Below are 14,905 nucleotides of genomic sequence, written 5' to 3'. Positions count from 1 at the left end.
AAATTGTAACCTTGACCTTGGAAATATAGACGTAATTCTTTCGCGCGGCACACCGTCTAATGATGGTGAACAAATGTGCCAAATAATTTTAAAATCTGACAATGAACGACAAAGTTATGGCGCGGACAAGCTCATTTATGGCCATTTTTGACCTTCAAACTCAAATTGTGACCTTGACCTTGGAGATATTGACGTAATTCTTTCGCGCGACACACCGTCTAATGATGGTGAACAATTGAGCCAAATGATTTTAAAATCTGACAATGAACTACAGAGTTATGGCCCGGACAAGCTTGTTCCGCCAGCCCACCCGCCGACATTCGCCAATCTAATAACCAGTTTTTTTCTTCGAAAAACCTGGTTAATTATTGGGGAAAAGAAGTTACTGAAGCACACACAAAATTATAAGGTCAACATAAGTACTCAGCCAAAGGCAAAGCCCCTATATGCTACACCGTTTTAGGGAACATTACAATCTTGACAGCAGTAACGACTTAATTATCTTGCTTACAATCGCAGCAACAAATCAAAGCAACAAGTCTTCTGTCACAGAGTTTCTCTGTCAGGATAGTTCAATATTAGACGACAGATTTCTAAATGCATATAGCCGTCAGCCAGCAGACAGAATGTCAATAATAGACTAAAAGTAGATACAGTCTGAACAAATTTCATTTCCATTGGCAACACAAGTCATGCATAATTGCGAAGGCAGAAAATCGAATTGGACTTACAAAAACAGAATGTCTTTCACATTTATTTTGCTTGAGAACTACTAAATGAAGAAAATTGTTATGAGAGTTTGTTGTTCTATGTTTGAGCTACATGAATACAGTAGACTCTGCCAATACCGGACTCTCTGAATACCGGAACTCTCCCGATTCCGGACGGTCGGGCTAGTCCCGTATTTTCTCCTTCTATTTCTTTGTTAAAAAATGTTGAATAAACCGAACTCTCTGAAAACCGGAAACCGGACGGGTATCTCCGTAAATTTGGTCATTTTCAACGTAAAATACATTGAGTATACCGGACGGTCTAAATTCTCAAGATGCCCGAGGCGTGAAAATAACAATACCTAGTCAGCCCAGCGAGTGCGGTGTTACACATTTTTGCTCGCGCAATTATCGATAATCGGATTAAACATACCATAAAGGTGTCAAGTCGTTACCGTGCTATGGGATTCCGATTAAGTAATGTAAAACAAACTGTGAATGTCTATAATAGACGTGCGGTAACACCAAAAAGTGATTGACTCCACTTTTTCGTGAAATCGTAAACTTTAAGAATTAGTAGGTTTTGAGATTATAAATATCTTAAAAAATAATTATGACGCTGTTTTTACTTGTGTGTATGTTTTATGAAATGTGGTACATGTATGTATTGAATAATAAATCGTGTATCTACACCAACATATTTGTGTCGTCACTCGCCTATATGACATATGCCACGTACGTACATGTATAAAGCACCACGCTCACTTTGGGATAAATCAAAACAAGAATGCAGTTAACATCATCAGTACCTGCGTTCAGTTATCACATGGTACATGTTAATGTATATGGTTTGTTTTATTTTTATGTGATTCTGTACACAATGCATACCATGTATATTTCGGCAATATGCATACTCTTGATAAACCGGAACTCTCTGAAAACCGGACGATCAGGCCGGTCCCGAGACCGCCCGGTTTACAGAGAGTCTACTGTATCTGCCTAGCCTTCTTAAAGCTTAAAGAAAAACAAATAATACATGCTAATATTATGATGTTAAAGGGCCAGTTGCTACATAACAGGCACTTGCATAAGTTATATTGCTTTTCTCGATGATACTTGTTCATTTTGTTGTTTTTTTATTTATAATACAGTTATAAACAAGCATTTAACACTTTAAAGTACAGAAAAATACAAATATTGTATCTTTTATGAATAATAGTCAATTGGATAAATTTATTAGGGGTTTGTAAAGTTTTTCATTAGCAATTTTGAAAAGACATGAATCACCAACATCATTGTGTTAAAAATAAGCATCCGGCATATAAATCCTAAATAGATGTGGGTTAACATCTTAGATTTTGTTAGTTAACATGTTGGATTTTGTTTTCATAGGAAACAGGTTCCAATCCTGGCAAGGATAAATTTATTTCAACTGTTGTTTTTATGTCAGTATTAGTCTACATATTGTAGTTTCTTTAATAAATACTAGTGCTGCAACAATATACCGGTTTATCGGTATATATCGCAATACGCAATCCGCATATTGTATTGCGATACAATTTTCATCATACCGGTAAGAAAATTTTACAAACATTCATTCACATTTTGTCCAGAAAAGCCATCCGAAATAATGATAACAAGGTAAACAAAACAAAGCAATGTAAATTTTTTTTTTCGTAAAAATAGCATTCTGAAAGTGTATTATACGGAGTGGCGTTGTTACATCGGAGCATTTGTTCGATGCTTTTGAACAGATTATCGTTGAATTAATTGCGCACAGCTGTAAATGTTGCGTTCGCTTCTGAATTGAGCATTATTAAATTTGTAATCCGAATTTCGGAAATACGCTTCCAAATTTTAATGCTAATGCCACAATAAAACTTCTAGCGTCAAATAACAAGTGCTTTATCCTTTGTCTCAATGAAAAGCACGCAAAAATTATACAGACATGTAGAATGTCGCATGGAAAGTATGGGTGTATTTTGTGTTGTATAAAAACGGGAACATCACGTCAGGTGAATTACGCATGTTCAGTGGAAAAAAACGCCCCGGTTGGACGTTATTTCATCACATCTTTAAAAAGTAACGAATGCCAAAATGTATTTGATACTTAAGAAAATTTGCGAATGTTTGTGTTTCTTGTTATTCTTGAGCACATTTATAGTTAATATATACCAGAATTTGCTTTAAAACTGGAATATATGGGATTATCGGGTAATTGGCAAGTTGTAATTTTGGTACAACCCTTCTCAAAAGTGAGTGAAATGTACGTTTTAAGTACGTTTTGAGTGTGTTAAACGTGGCGGTATTGGGACTGCGTTTTTTGTGGGCTTTTTCTTACCGAGTGAGTTTTTAACAAAAACAAACAAACAAGAAAATGTGCGCTTTTTGTGGATAAATGTGCGCTTTATGTGCGTTAAACGTGCGCTTTTTATAATGTGTGTTCAATGTGCGCTTTTATGTGCGTTAAATGTGCGTTAAACGTGCGCTTTTTATATAAGTGCGTTTTTGACTACCATTTATGTGTGTAAAATGTGCGCTTTTAAGTGCGTTAAATGTGCGCTTTTTGTGAGTTAAATGTGCGTTTTTTTAATTTAAAAAGCGCACATTTAACTCACAAAAAGCGCACTTATAACCCACATAAAAGCGCAAATGTGTGTTAAATGTGCGCTTTTATGTGCGTTAAACGTGCGCTTTTTATAAGTGCGTTTTTGACTGCCATTTATGTGTTTAAATGTGCGCTTTTAAGTGCGTTAAATGTGCGCTTTTTGTGAGTTAAATGTGCGCTTTTTTATTTAAGAAGCGCACATTTAACTCACGAAAAGCGCAGTTATAACCCACATAAAAGCGCACATGTGTGTTAAATAAAAAAGCGCACATTTAACTCACAAAAAGCGCACATTTAACGCACGTTAAGCGCAGTTATAACCCACACAAAACGCACAATTTACGCACATGAATGGCAGCAAAAAACGCACTCACAAAAAGCACACATGTGCGTTAAAGGTGCATCTTTTGCCTTAACAGTTGATTCAATTATATGCTGTTAAAAGTTTTTTTTTAATTCAGATATGCAATAAAAACCAATAATTATATAAACATATATATTTGTGTCTTTTAATAAATTACAAGATAATTCAATTTTATACTTTAATGTACACCAACATTTTTTAACATAAATGAGTAATTAAATATCAATGGCAATTTGATGAAATAAATATAAACATAATTTGATTATAAATAAACAAAAAATAATAGCATACTATAATAACATGTACAGTATATACACACGAACAGCTATATACATAAGAAAGATGCATATCAATCAAGGCCTGTCAGCATTTCTTTGAGGCGGCGGAGTGCAGCTCTCATCTTTCTCTCCAAGTCTGCCACCAGCCAGTCAAACTTCTTTGCAACTATTATACTGTCATGGCCTTTGCGCGATGCGTTCTTGTGCATGATCTCATTTGATCAGGTCCTGAAAGATATTTTATAATGTAAGTGTTGAATATTGCTGTAATGGTAATCTTGTTGCTATAAAAATTATAAATTTAAATCAAAACTAGTTTGTTTGCTTGTTGTTTTTGGTTGTTTATTTTGCAATCTTAATCCCCTGATCACATGTGACTGAACGCTTTTCATAAATAAATATGTTTGATAGAAAATACTGTTTGAAAATGTACCAAGATATGTGGCCTCATTTTGCTGTGTGGACTGGTCGGAAGTGTGACACCTTTAAAATGCAGTACCCTGTATAGTTTTACCTCTAAACAAATCCAGCTTTTCTTGGTCAAGGAGAGGGCGCGGTTTTCCCACTGCTGTTCTCCTCATGTCGGCCAGCTTGTGCAGGGTAAAACCTGGTATTCAAGTCCATACATCAGGTAGTCTCTCTTTTGCTACCTTTTTTGGCAGGCGATGCGATGATGCACATTCTTTCCAAAGGATCTTCTGATCAATGTAAATTTCACGGTCACCATGGGGTTTAACCTTTAAATTTAAAAGTTCTCTTTTAATATGGGGGAAAAATCTGTTCATTAATGACCAAAAATAGGTATAAATAACTTTAAGATGACAATAACCATAAAATACAGCCATAATAATTCAAATGGTGTTGTTTTTCTTTAAAATTGCATTACATTTACTCATCCATTTACATTTCCCAGTGACAATACATAAATATGATAATGATCATAATTAATTCAATGAACTAAATAAAAAAGGGATGCGATATAGAATGTAGGTAAAAATGCCAGAGGTAAAAATGCCATAGGTAAAAATGCCAGAGGTAAAAATGCCATAGGTAAAAATGCCAGATGAAAAGTGGTAAAAATGCCATAGGAAAAAATGCCATAGGTTAAAATGCCAGACGTTATATAGTAAAACAGATTATTGAGCAATATTTTTTAAGGATAATGAGTATTGTACGGAAACAATTTTTTATTTGAACTTGTTCAAGTGTCTTACTAATACATTTAGACTGTAATTTTGTTGTTTTGTGCTTTATTCATTCTGTTTATTGGTTGGGATTTTTTGTTTCTTTGATGAATCGGTCAATAAAGGAAACTTGTTAAATTCATTGTAAAAGCTTTTGGATTTTTATTGGAAATGTAATGGAATCTTTAGATTTTTGAGGATAATAAATTATTTAAGCAATGTGACAAACAAGCAGGGTTTTGATGGTGATTATGTTCACATTGATTATTAAATGAGGCATGTATTGATACGTCTTGCTAATGACAGCATTTAAACTTAGAGCCGATCATATAAAGTTTTTTAGAGAGTAAATTTTCCCCCCACAACTAAAATTGTGTACATAACATGTACCTGTATTTTTTTCTTTATCAATTGCGGATTTTAAAAATTCACTTAACTTTGTTAAAACAGAAAGAGCTTTCTCTTACATCATACATTCTCACAAGTCATATATTTGTACAAAATGCATAAACATATTTTTGGTGTTATTTTGATGCATGTGTATTGTGTATTTATTATTATGGTTGTTTGATATTAAGCTGCATATGCTTGTGTCGCAAATAAACTCGCTGTTCTGTTCTGTTAATTTTATAATATTGGGATTTATTGTGCTCGAATCAAAGTCAGGGGAAGTCTACACTGTGTATTAGCAACCTGCTGTGTTGATCACTATCTTATTAGCTCAATACACAGGCACCTGGCTACTGTACTGGAAAAATTGGATTTACTGCCAAAATAACTGATTTCATTTATTGCTAAATTGTTGTGTAAAAAAACTTCAATACATAGTAAACGCTCTACCATGGTCTTATATTTATACCGTTTGAAATAGTTAATGACAATTATTGTAAGCGTCCGTTTTATTTACCATTATTATTTTAAATACGCGTTCAACGGCAAATAATACAAGTAAAATCAATATTTGATGTGGATATCAGTACAGTTAATAAATGTCTATAAATGTCTATATATTCTAAGCTTAGCATACGCAATTGTATAATTCCGAACTTATATTATTTACTTAAATATGATCTAGCTAGAATCAACATCAACATGGATCAACATCACCGTTGTACTTTTTATTTAGTTTTCAGTAATCTGTCCTTGAAATAGAGGTAGCCTTATTAAAGACAGCGCTAAGTGTGAAAGTGGAGATTAAGAAATAAGATCTATTGCATCGCACTGGCGGTATAGCATGTAGTCTTAAATAAGACACATTTAAGACATGGATAAAATACAAATATGACACATATGAATCTTTCATTTCTTCAAAAAACAAGCACGTAGTCACTTATAAATAAGACACATTTAAGACACAGAAACAATATAAATAAGACACATTTGAATCTTTCATTTCTTAAAAATAAAAATTTCATTTCTTAAAAAAGTTCTTATATAACGTCTGGCATTTATACCTATGGCATTTTTACCTATGGCATTTTTACCTATGGCATTTTTACCACTTTACCTCTGGCATTTTTACCGCTGGCATTTTTACCTCTGGCATTTTTACCTATGGCATTTTTACCTCTGGCATTTTTACCGCACACCAAGGGATGCAGGATTGAAAATACGAACCTGTTACAACAGACTGTTCTTAAGTATTCCAAAAATACAGGCAGTTGTTGAACTAGACCATATCACTTTATATGTCTTTAACCACCCACTTTTAATCTCCTTTGCAACAAACTTATTGTTGATTTACACATTGTAGTAAATACACCTTTTTTTCATCACACAATACTTCATGCTGAAAGTATTTCAAGACATTTTACACTAGAATAATAAGTCTTAATTCTAGCTTAAAGTCAGTTGCTGATGCTGCTTGTTTTCAAAATATTATAACTTCCTATCTGTGGTTCTCAAATAGATGGTGCCTGAACCAATCAAAAGTATATCAACACCCCTTAGTTAGGCTTAGATGGAGGACTGATTGGGACTGTCTATTCTCTTATCTGATTCCATGCTGTGTCTAAGCCAAAAATTGCATAATTTGAGAAATACTGATAAGGCAGTCATTTCAACACCAAAATATTGAATAATACACAGCACCCTTAACACATTATATTTAATTGTAAATATTTAAATATAACATGCTGAGTGGTTTTAGCAAATAATATTAATAGAATAAATATTATTTTAATTGCCTTTTAAAATGTATGTTTATGGTCAATGTGGTAGACATTAATTGTATTAGGGTATAAATATCAGTATAAGAAAGTTCAAATACTAATTTATGTTGAGGAAATATAATTGATACTATCAAGCCCACATAATACTTTTGACACTTTCAATATTTTTAATTAGTTACACACAGTCTGATTTAGGTGGAAATTTTAATAATTATTCAAACTGCCCCTTATATTATTACAGGTTACTGAGATATATGTCTATGTTTATTCATTTGATGTAAATAAATTGTTAGAGCCTGCAACAATTTTGTTTCTTGTTCAATTTCTGTACAACATTTGCTAAACGGTTGTTAAAGACGCACTTTTTAAGAAGTGTGTTAAACATGTGTCTTTTTAGATACATCCGTTTAAAACAGATCATATGATAAAAACGCACTTATGAAATAAAAGACTAACTTATGCTTAAAAAAGACGCACATCAAAATAGAAAAACGCACTTTTGTGAGAAAAAACCCACATCTGTAAACCTTAAAACACACTTCTTAGATAAAAGACGCAATTCCTAAATAAAAGACGCACTTCTTAGATAAAAAACACACATTTTGCTCACATCTACACTCAAAAGCGCACTTACAGATGAAGAAAACACACAAAAAACGCACTTCCTTAATAAAAGACGCACTTCTTAGATAAAAAACACACATTTTGCTCACATCTACACTCAAAAGCGCACATACAGATGAAGAAAACACACAAAAAACGCACTTTTCCACTAAAATAACGCACTTGAAAAGAAAAAACGCACAAAGAGCGCACTTAAATGCACTTTTGAACACTGAAAACGCACATATTAACAAAAAACACACAATTAACGCACTTTTAAGTGCGCTAAATGTGTGTTTTGGTAAAAAGTGTGTTTTTATTTGACAAGGGAAGTTAGCAATATATTGCGATATATTGCAATACGGGTTTTTGAACTGACAATATATTGCAATACGGTTTTTGGCGTATTGTTGCAGCACTAATAAATACATTTAATTACAATATTTCAACAAAAAGATACTCTGTGAACAAGTCCCTTTAATGAATATATAGTCTTTCAATAAATACAAATTATAGCTCTTATATCTTTGTGTTTATTAATTTTAATATTAATAAGGGAAAATGTTGTACAATTTGCAGACATATCAATGAGCTGTCCACAAGCTAAGTGTTCTTCAAAACAAGCATTTTCCAAAACATCTTAAAACATGCTTGCATATTTTTTTTAATTCTAAACTTCTGTTGATTATGGAGTAATATTTGATATTTTTTTGGCAATCTCTCTGTATAATACAAAGGAATTCAAAGCAATCATGTGCATGTTTTTAATAAACTTGTTACTAACCACATAGACAAATGTAGATCATGGCACTTTTTTAAAACAAATTGGCCACAATAGCATTCTCTGTAAGAATCTGTCAGACCTCGGACCATGCCAGAAAAAAAATCTTGCAGGCACCAATTTTTGTTGACTGACCAATCAATTTGAGATTAGGACAGTTATAGTAGTCTAGATACAGGGTTTGACACTAAGGCACGTCCGACAGACATTGTCTAGTAAGATCAGTGGTCGGGCTTGTAAAACTGGGGACTAGCTTGTCCGACTGGTCGCACATAAAAAATCTATACTGATTGATATAACTTCAACTAACCGAAACCTTTTTCTCTTAATGTGTAAGATAACTCGTATCCATTATTTACATCAGAAAAAAACTAGCGTACCATAATAACTCTATGTTTTCGGACACTTAAAAATAATTAATTTTTTTCTTGTCCGAAAACTTAGATACGAAAAATATTCACAAAATACAGGTGTCCGAAAACTTAAGAGTCGAAAATTGAAGTGTCCGAAAATAGCGTAAATTGTATCAACAACTACCGGTAATAGAACGCGCTTGTAAAACACCATGCTGTATAGTAAAACTTACAGTTATATATGTTTGCACTGCATTTTAAATAATTTTAAATGCTTAATTTATTTAACAGAAAGTAACTACAAGGTTGTACTTTGACCAACGAGTTCAGAAATGAGCATGTGATGTACCGATACTCGCTAGTATGAACCTGTAATTAACGCAATAAAAAAAGCAAACTATGAATTCTTCGTTTGTTCATTTCCGATAGTTGTTGTCTAATACCTTCCATTGTTCGTAAAACATGCAATAGGGTGCATCACACTTTGAAGCGTTTAGTATTTGTCAAAGTTATTTTACTGAGAAGGGGTAGTAACATTGCGGTAATTGAACTGTTGATTGACACTACCCCTGGTAATTGTCATAACACTTATGCTATCGGGCGAAACCATTGTTTAATACCGGTTTGCAAGGTTATTTACCCAATAACGCAAATGTAATGGTCCGTTGCCCTCAGACATGCACCTGCCATGTTTGATGATGTTAATCTGGTTGTAAAACCCCATGATCGAAGTGTCATTAGATATCGAAAACAGGACCGAAATTTAGTAAAATAGCGCTGTAAAATATACTGTCCGAAAACATAGAGACATTAATTATGGACGAAACTCGTGTGTCCGAAAATTAAGAGTCACGGAAAATAATTATTTTTGCTAAAAAAAGGGGTGTCCGAAAACTTAGAGTGTCCGAAAACATAGAGTTATTACGGTATATAAATAAACGCGGAGCATTCACATGATTCATCGCTTTTTTTAGACGCGAAGGAGAGCTTCCCACAGGAATTGCTTGTTTCCATTGGCCAAGTTGTCATGAATAATAATGATTTTCTGCAGTGTCGTATAACTTTACATCATGTTTTTACGACTTCTATAGAAAATCGGTATCGTCAATGTAAACATTTTGGCGTAGCAGACAAGAGAATGCAATTTAAAGAATGGCTTTGTTCAAGATTGGATTTTTGTCCGACAAATAAGTTAATAAAGAAGAATCCGACGGTAAAACTGACACAGATTATGATGGAAAAAGGGCCTTGGAGCTGTGGTAGCATGGGGCACAGCGGTCAAGGAGGCCAGCAATTGACCAGTCGCCAGCTGTCAATCAAACTCACGAAATAATCAATCAGATTTCGTTTATTGCGGCCACATGGTCCGACAAACAAAGACTGTCGGAGTAAGGGATAAAGCATTTTATGAAAACACAACTTAGTGGGCGGAGCGATCTCGCATTTGGCGACTGGTCAATTGATGACGTTGAATAAATGTCACCTGCAGGGATCATATTTTTTTCAGTTTTGTTGGTCCTAGACCGATTGCTGTCATGAAAGACCGATTGAAAATCCTAAACAGTCGGTCTGATTCTGTTTGCTAAAATTCCCGTGAAAATCAATTACACAGTGCACATGCTAACACCCCCCTCATGACATTCTTATCTCAATTAGGTGTGATAAACCATTCCCTGCAGTCTCTAAACCAGTCAGGACCGGTTTATTGCACGTTAGACGAAGAATAAAAAGTTTGTGAACAGCGGATTAAAGACGCGTCCGAAATTAACGAGGGTGGTCGAAAATTGTGCACCTTATACACTGAAATCACGAGCTGTAACTAAACAAAACATGCCAATACATAATATACATTGTATAAATCTTAAGTAAAAACCGCATTAGAATCGAAATAATTCGTGTACTTTATAGTTTGTTCCGCTAAAAAAATGACTAAGGGAATTTTACTGGTACATTTATTATACCACCTTCATGAATGGCAAAATCAATGGTATATATTTTAACATAATTTGTCAGAATTTCGGATATAAATTTTCGTATACTTTTTCCCCATTTATATCCAGACCGATTGATGTTGCGGGAAAATATGATCCCTGGTCACCTGCTGTACAGACATCATTTGTTTAACTGGTGATAAACAGTGAAATTATAACAATTTATGTTGTTAAATAGTTTTATTTTTATTTTTTACTCTGTGCATCAAAATAACTTTCTTGTGTTCACTAATTATTCTATGATAAAACCTGATTAAACAGTTACACGTCACAATTGTGTTTATTTGCTATGTCATTTATGGTCTAGTAGACATCAGATTCGGTCTAGTACATTTTAAGATGAGCTGGTCCGATGGTCTTGCTGTAAAAAAAAGTTAATGTCAAACCCTGTAGATATGAGATCAGCTGGGTTTTTTTCCTTCTCTATGAAGTACTGGAAAAAGCACTTTTTCAATTGGGGAAAACACTACAAATTTCCCAATTTCTGTCCAAAAAATTCCCAATTGAAGCAACGTGCTTTAAATTTGAGGTGAACATATGACAGTTGTACTCTAAAAAGGTCACTTTCCGCTTGATTATTCAAAAGCTCCTGCAATTTCTGAATTCAGTCAACTTAAGAATATAAAGTTCTCAAATGTATGCAGATCAAAGCAGTAATTCAGAAACATGGTCACAAATTTTCTTGCATTTTATTTAAGCCAACTTACCACTGTTTCATCATGTGCTAGGAAAGCATGGCACTCAAAGTCGCTGTTCAAGCTCTGACGTCGTAGGTAGGCGAAGCAACGAGGATCAGCGTGTGTCTTGGCGAACCGGGACAATGTGTGAAGATTGTGCTCAAACACTGTGTCAACTTTTTCTGACCCTTCATAAGCAACAGCCTTTAAAGTACTTTTTAGAATCTCCAGCTGGACTTCTTTAAACGTATCTCGGCTTCGTTTAACTTCTGCCATAACCCATGGCATGACTGCTTGTGGAGGAAAGCGTCTATCCAGATGAGTAGATCCCAAGTAAATCACAACATGCTTTTGGTAACCTTCGTTTAGTATCTGATCACAAGTGTTCGATGCCATTTCACAACCTTGGTTATCACTTTTATTATCGTTGACTGTTATGGTTTCGATGTCCTTGCTCGATTTCACAACGCATACCTCAGGCTCTGTCTGATCAACGCAGAAGGTTACCGTGGACGGGGCTGTTTTCGCTTGGTGGATGGTGGCCTTCGCCTCCAAGTAGGCGGCACACAGGTGAACAACATCTGACGAGCCACATATTGGACACACAGATGTCATGGTCACAGACATTGTGTTATCTGTAAAAACACAAGTTAAAAAGATTTCACATCAATGCTACAAATATTATACATCTTACTGATTGTAGACAATATGTTACTTACAACATAAGATGAGCCCCGATCTGGAATGTAGGGCTTTATGCATACATGTGCGTCAAGTTTTATTCAAGATAAGCCAGTGCAAGGATGACACTTTCCGCTTTTGGGGAATTTTTTGTTTTTAGAATTCTCTTCTTAGCAAAATACAATTTAGGCGTCAAGTGTTGTCCTGGATTAGCCGGTGCAGGCTATTTTTAGACATTTTATAAATATTTTTACAATTCTTACGATTAAGGATGTTCCTTACTAAATTATTCATGAAGAAGTGAAATGCATATGTGTTCCAATATCTATTTTGATGTTCATTCACCTTAAAGGCAATTTGATCACAATGGACAGAGATTAAAATATACATATTCTGTGATATTGTGATTATTGCAGAAGCCTTACTGGACACTGGAGTAAAACATGTCTATGTTTAGTGTAATACAAAAGGCGTTTTCCAAACTGAGCTGGACTTCTTATGTCAAATATCAACGCAGCCAATTTCTTAACAAAATTTTTGAGCAACACTTCAAATCAAGTTTTGTTGATTTAGGCAAAGATCTAATGCACACATGAGACATGTAGGTAAAAACTATTAGGTGCAGACTGTGTGAGGTTTTGTGTGATAACTTTGGTTTTTATCTAGACTTCTTTCTCTGTAACCCATAAGATTGTGCCAACTTTAACCCTGTGGACATGATTTGAACAAACTAAGAAGACCAACATGTGATGTTCTGCACAAAATATTACACATCTTACTTATTACCCTTGGGGCAACAGAGAATAAGATTTTTATACTTATTTATTGGGCAAGTTATTTGACACTGAGGGTATGCTGTGAACAGACTTAGTGGATTAAAATCATACAATATTACACTCCAATTATTGAAACTCTGACACTTGCGGTTTCAGAGATTTTTAAGTTATCAGTGTTTTTTAATGGCAATTTCGAGGCAGATATTTGGCCCCATTCCCCTGAAAAAAGAGTATATATTTTTCCCCCATTTTGTAAAAAAAAAAAATCCCCTCCAGAAGTAAAAAAAAAAATTTTTTTTTTTTTTTTTTTTTAGAAAGAACTGTTTCATAATCATGATAAATATATCTCAAATTTATTTCATATATTACTAACTAAGTATATAACTATAATTTATATGATTTTTAATTATTATAAAGTTTTATATTAAATTAGATTAGTTTTGTCCAAATCAGTGGACTTTTCACATGAATTGCATTTTTCTCCCAAAATGGCCAGGAAAAGGCCTGATGTATCTATATTGTGTCAATATTTGTTGATAAAAACATTCCAATTTGGTCCATTTTATTGATAAAAAATGCTCAAATTTGCCATTTAATCTATTTAAAAAAACTCAATTCGACTCAAAATGGCTAAGAAAACTGAGACTGTGCATGTCGAAAGCTGAACTGTCTGAAACTAATGTTGAAAAAATCAATGATATTTCAGAAAAAGGACAGAGACATTCTGCTGTGAATATTATATTCATACAAACATGTGTATTCATATAATAAATATCGTTACATATAAAAGAGTGAATTTTTAATTTTCCCCTTTTCCTAAAAAAAGACGCATTTTTTCCCCTTTGGACGGGCCCCGCCACCATTCCCTATAAGTGACAAAAAACACTGGTTATTTACTACATAAGCCTACATAATTCATTTGAACCAAGGGCATAGCTAGTTTTGACCCAGGAGTCATGACTGGAACAAAATAAGCAGCAGACAATTAAAAGTGATTATAGTGCCAAATTAACCTCTGGCCATGCGGTTTCAGATTGATTAATTTGTTTCTATGCTTACATGTACTTATATAGAAAACAAAAAACAACTTCAACTTGGTTGAGAACCATAAAATATGTTATAAGGAAAACAAATTGGCCCAAAGGTGGGCCTATTTGAATAATTGGAACTTACTTCGTAGAGGACCATCTAATGTTCCAAACCAAATATCAAACCCCTTAATTACCAGTGAAGTTTCATAGCAGTAGATTTTGAGAGTTAATTACGATTGATTTGTCATTGTCGGCTCGGGTACTACTTAAATGTACCCCAGGTACTCTTAAATATACTTAAATCTACCCCCAGGTAAGGAAAAAATACTGAAACAAACCCAGGAATTATAATGCTAAATTGGTCGTTGTCAGCTTTTTAAAAATTTAATTATGTTTGTATAAATGTCAATATTCTGTAAAATGACCTATATATTATCGAAACTCCTACTCAAAAAAGCATTTTGAGGATTTTTTTTCAAAGAGAACGTTGTTTCGTATTCCGTAGCGCATTTTAAGACATCGGATTTTAGGCAGTAATAAAACTCAGGTACATTCTAAATTGGCCAGGTACGTGTGCATTTTCCGTAACCCAGGAAACCTAAAAAAACAAGAACACACAACTTGTACTCACAATTAAACTGAAATATCATGAATAACATTGCAGTCAAATGGGAGTTACTTTGGCATAGGTATATTC

General features: G+C 33.9%; 1 protein-coding gene across 3 annotated transcripts in view; it reads right to left on the bottom strand.

Moving 5' to 3' along the window:
* LOC127875987 (TBC1 domain family member 1-like) overlaps positions 1 to 14,905 on the bottom strand; it is a 277,043-nt gene that overhangs the window by 261,245 nt on the left and 893 nt on the right. For all 3 annotated transcript variants that reach the window (XR_008047590.1, XM_052420795.1, XM_052420794.1), the window contains exon 2: positions 11,751 to 12,355. Coding sequence is in view for 2 of the 3 variants with exons in the window: in XM_052420795.1 (XP_052276755.1) it covers positions 11,751 to 12,347 (597 nt within the window). In the remaining variant the exon portion in view is untranslated. The remainder of the gene's footprint in view (positions 1 to 11,750; positions 12,356 to 14,905) is intronic.

The sequence above is a fragment of the Dreissena polymorpha genome, chromosome 4 (genome assembly GCF_020536995.1).
Source record: "Dreissena polymorpha isolate Duluth1 chromosome 4, UMN_Dpol_1.0, whole genome shotgun sequence".
Classification (NCBI taxonomy): domain Eukaryota; kingdom Metazoa; phylum Mollusca; class Bivalvia; order Myida; family Dreissenidae; genus Dreissena; species Dreissena polymorpha.
This window is presented reverse-complemented; position numbering and strand designations above follow the sequence as displayed.